The sequence below is a fragment of the Neophocaena asiaeorientalis genome, unplaced genomic scaffold (assembly GCF_003031525.2).
Source record: "Neophocaena asiaeorientalis asiaeorientalis breed wild unplaced genomic scaffold, Neophocaena_asiaeorientalis_V1.1 scaffold177, whole genome shotgun sequence".
In the NCBI taxonomy this organism is placed as follows: Eukaryota; Metazoa; Chordata; class Mammalia; order Artiodactyla; family Phocoenidae; genus Neophocaena; species Neophocaena asiaeorientalis.
In genome coordinates, this window is record NW_020172779.1 from 23,605,435 (window position 1) to 23,609,106 (window position 3,672).

Genomic DNA, 3,672 nt, shown 5'->3' on the forward strand with positions numbered 1-3,672 from the left:
ACAGGCTCTGCGGAACTCTGCTACGCAGACGTGTTTCGCGGGGAGCGAATTCGGCGTCGGTCCTGAAGCCCTCCTCAGGGTCTGGCTGCGGCTGCAGCGCATGGCGGTGAGTGCTACGGTGAGGGCGCACCGGTGTCGGGGCCCTGGGCCCTTGGTGGCTCTTCGTGACCTTCGTACTGTCCCCCTTTCTCCAGGCTCCAGGACATCCTGCTCGGGAGACATCGGCAGCCCCAGGTACTGCCCGCGCACCCCGCAGCCCCCGGTTCCCTCCGCCGCTTCCTGGCGCCCCGAGTCCTTCCACTGTAAGGCCCTATCAAGTCTGTCTGCTTAGGGCACCCTACGTACAGTGACGCTGCCTCCAGGGCCAAGAAACAAAAGAAGAAGAAGAAAACCCGGAATGGGGCCTCTGCGGCGAATGGAGGCGGGAAAGCCACAGAAACGCCGGCCTCAGAGGAAGCCCCCCTAAGTGCGGAGGCCCAGGCAAGGGCGGGCCTTAGTCGGGAAGGGTGGAGCCTCGGGGTGCATTCTGGGTGGGAATCCGCCGGTGGGTGTAGTCTCGGATTTGCGGATTTAAAGCGGGGAGAGGATGAGACGGGGAGTTTTGTGTTCCTGTGGAATGGGGCTGGAGGCCGCGGGGTCCAGGTACCCTCTTACAGCCACTATCCCCGATCCACCACAGGCGGAGCAGCTGGCCCGGGAACTGGCCTGGTGCGTGGAAAAGCTGGAGCTGGGGCTGAAGATGCAGAGACCCACCCCTAAGCAGAGTGAGGGGCCTGTCTGTAGAGTTGCGGGGGGCGGGGGCGGGTGAACGGTGACAGTCCTGTGGCCAGCAGGTGCTCCCAAGGGGTGGAATCGTTACCTTTGCGGTAGGACAGTTGGAGGTGAGGATAGAGAAGGTTACTAGTCCTGTGTTTTCATTTGCAGAAGAGCAAGCTCTTGGGGCAATCCGAATCCTGCGCAGCCAAAGAACCCCCCTGCCCCGGAAGAGGCAGCTGATGCGCTCCTTGTTCGGGGACTACAGGGCTCAGATGGAAGCCGAGTGGTGCATGGCCCTGCGGGCTCTCAGGACCGGTGAGGACCTGGGAACTGGTTGGTGCACACCTGCCTAGTTCAAGGGGGCGGGGAGGAAGAGCCTGGGCAGTGGAAGGAGGAAGCCCAGAGCAGTAGGGCTGGCGGGGGTAGAAGATGGCTCAGGAGCGTCAGGGAGCAGGGAGAGAGAAAGCCTGGATCTCAGGAACACAGAACTTGGGCTTGGACCAGGGAGGCAGGGGCAGGAGAGTTAGTGAATCTCTCTGTGATTCTCAAGGGGGTGTGATACCTTATAATTTTGAGAAGTAAGTCAGTTAATTTTTACAATGGGGATAGAGTTGTATGGGCACAGTTAGCATTAGCCATTATCATTCAATTCTGATACAGTCTCTCCCCTCCCTTACAGCTGCCCACTCAGTCCAGGTGCAGCCTGTAGGTGAGGCGGCCAGAAAGAAGAGCCGAAGGGTCTGCAGGCCTCGTCTAACAGGGAGAGCCAAGGACACCCTAGACACTCCTGATGAAGAGTTTAGGTTCAATTTCTTTTAGCCTCTTCCCCATTCTGGAACGGTCCTCCTCTGCAGTTGGTGCAGGGGTTTGTCTTGAGTGCAGAGCTTTCCAGGAATGCTCTGTCAGACAGATGTGGGGTTGCTCTCTCCCTGGCTGGTCAGTGAATCTGGTGCCATGGCTGTTGGGAAGATGCAAGACCTGCATGTTGGGTACTGACCTGACTGTCAGACAAGCCCAGGACCCCATTTATAGGTTTTCAGCTGAAATGTCTCTCCTGCCAGAAGAGGGAGGTCCGTTCAGAAGTTTCTACAGTAAACTGAAGTGAGTGTTTAGCATGTTGTAGAAGGACTCTTTTAACAGGCTTAGGAGCAGACTAAGTAGATGTTGGTAATAAGGATTAGTAGGGAAGTGACATAGTTATGCACTGGTGCTCACTTATGGGAGGATGTTCTGTCAGGTGGTGTAGAGCTCCATGCCATTGTGTCTTATTGCCATAATAAAAGTATTCCTCACAAAAGTGGAAGAGTGAAAGCGTGTGTTAACTGTCTATATAGATGAGGTGGTGTATGGCACTGCTGGGTCCTGGCTCTCACCCCAGTGCTTGGTCTTTTGTCTGTATTGCCTTCATTCCTGAGCAGGTAGCATCCTTGGGGAGCCATCGTAGCCCCCAGCAGCCCAGGCTTTGTTCTGAGGAGCAGATAGCTTCCTGCCCTAAGAATCCCAGCCAGACACTAACATTGAGCCTCAGTGGACAAGCTCTGATGTCAGCTGCTCCAGGTGATAGTCCCAGGCCTTCTGCATTAAGTTGGGTTTTCAAGGGGGCTTAATCCTCTTCAGTGGTTGTGGTGCCATCTTTGGAGGTGTCTCCCAAACTTGCAGACCAGACTAGATAGATACCTGGAGCCCACCTGCCTACTCAACATCTCTTATTTTGCTGTTTCACAGGCATTTCAAACTTGACATGTCCCAAACATCCGATTAGTCCCTAAATCTCCATTTGTTTTCTGCTTTTCAGTGAATGGCACTACTGCCCGACTAGTTGATCAGGCCAAAAATCTGTGTCACCTCTGCAAAAGAGGTTCGTGGATCCAGTTCCAATGTGTGTGTGTGTTTGTGTTGAGGGTTCCCGACACCAACAGCAATTCTTGGATGTCAGCAGCGTGTCCAAGAATGCAACTCAATTCTGACACTGTCTACCCAGAGATGGAATCAGATTCCACAGGAAAAGCGCTCAGTCCCACAAGACCCCCCCCTCCACTTCACATGCCAGTCACGAGTCCTATAGTTGTTCCCTATACTTCTGACCAACTGGCTATAAATCAGGTTCCTGTGTTTTTTTTTTTTTTACATCTTTATTGGAGTATAATTGCTTTACAATGGGGTGTTAGTTTCTGCTTTATAACAAAGTGAATCAGTTATACATATATATATGTTCCCATATCTCTTCCCTCTTGCATCTCCCTCCCTCCCACCCTCCCTATCCCACCCCTCTAGGTGGTCACAAAGCACCGAGCTGATCTCCCTGTGCTATGCGGCTGCTTCCCACTAGCTATCTATTTTATGTTTGGTAGTTATATATGTCCATGCTACTCTCTCACTTTGTCACAGCTTACCCTTCCCCCTCCCCATATTCTCAAGTCCATTCTCTGGTAGGTCTGTGTCTTTATTCCTGTCTTACCCCTAGGTTCTTCATGAGTTTTTTTTTTTCCTTAAATTCCATATATATGTGTCAGCATACGGTATTTGTCTTTCTCTTTCTGACTTAATTCACTCTGTATGACAACTCAGAGGCACAGCACTGACTCCTGGCTGCAGCACCAAGAGCCTTTCATCCACACGGCTGTTAGTGCTGGAGGGTCTCCTGTAGAGGCAGGCGGTGGCTCTCTTTCACCATGGGGACAAGGACACTGGCAGCAGAAGTTCTGGGAAGTACTCCTGGGTGTGTCTGTGACCCCCTTCTTGGGTTCAGTTAACTTGCTATAATGAATACCAGAACTCAGGAAAACTTGTTCACTCACTAGGTTACCAGTTTATTACTAGTATATGAATAAAAGCCAGATACATAGCACCAGGCACGGGGAAAGGTATGGAACTCTCCTTCCGTCTCCGTGTTCACCCCCTGGAAGCTCTCTAAAC

General features: G+C 52.5%; 1 protein-coding gene across 1 annotated transcript; it reads left to right on the forward strand.

Moving 5' to 3' along the window:
* The first annotated feature begins 9 nt into the window (after positions 1-9).
* Positions 10-2,343, forward strand: CUNH8orf33 (chromosome unknown C8orf33 homolog). The gene is made up of 6 exons (XM_024741224.1): positions 10-106; positions 195-234; positions 332-480; positions 680-764; positions 925-1,071; positions 1,436-2,343. Exons 1-6 carry the CDS (start codon positions 101-103, stop codon positions 1,573-1,575), a joined length of 567 nt encoding a protein of 188 aa, XP_024596992.1. The 5' UTR covers positions 10-100; the 3' UTR covers positions 1,576-2,343.
* The last annotated feature ends 1,329 nt before the right edge of the window (positions 2,344-3,672 follow it).

Coding starts and splice junctions, on each gene's coding strand:
- CUNH8orf33 (XM_024741224.1), top strand. Junction 765..924: donor GAGACCCACCCCTAAGCAGA/GTGAGGGGCCTG, acceptor TTTCATTTGCAG/AAGAGCAAGCTCTTGGGGCA. Junction 1,072..1,435: donor CCTGCGGGCTCTCAGGACCG/GTGAGGACCTGG, acceptor CCTCCCTTACAG/CTGCCCACTCAGTCCAGGTG.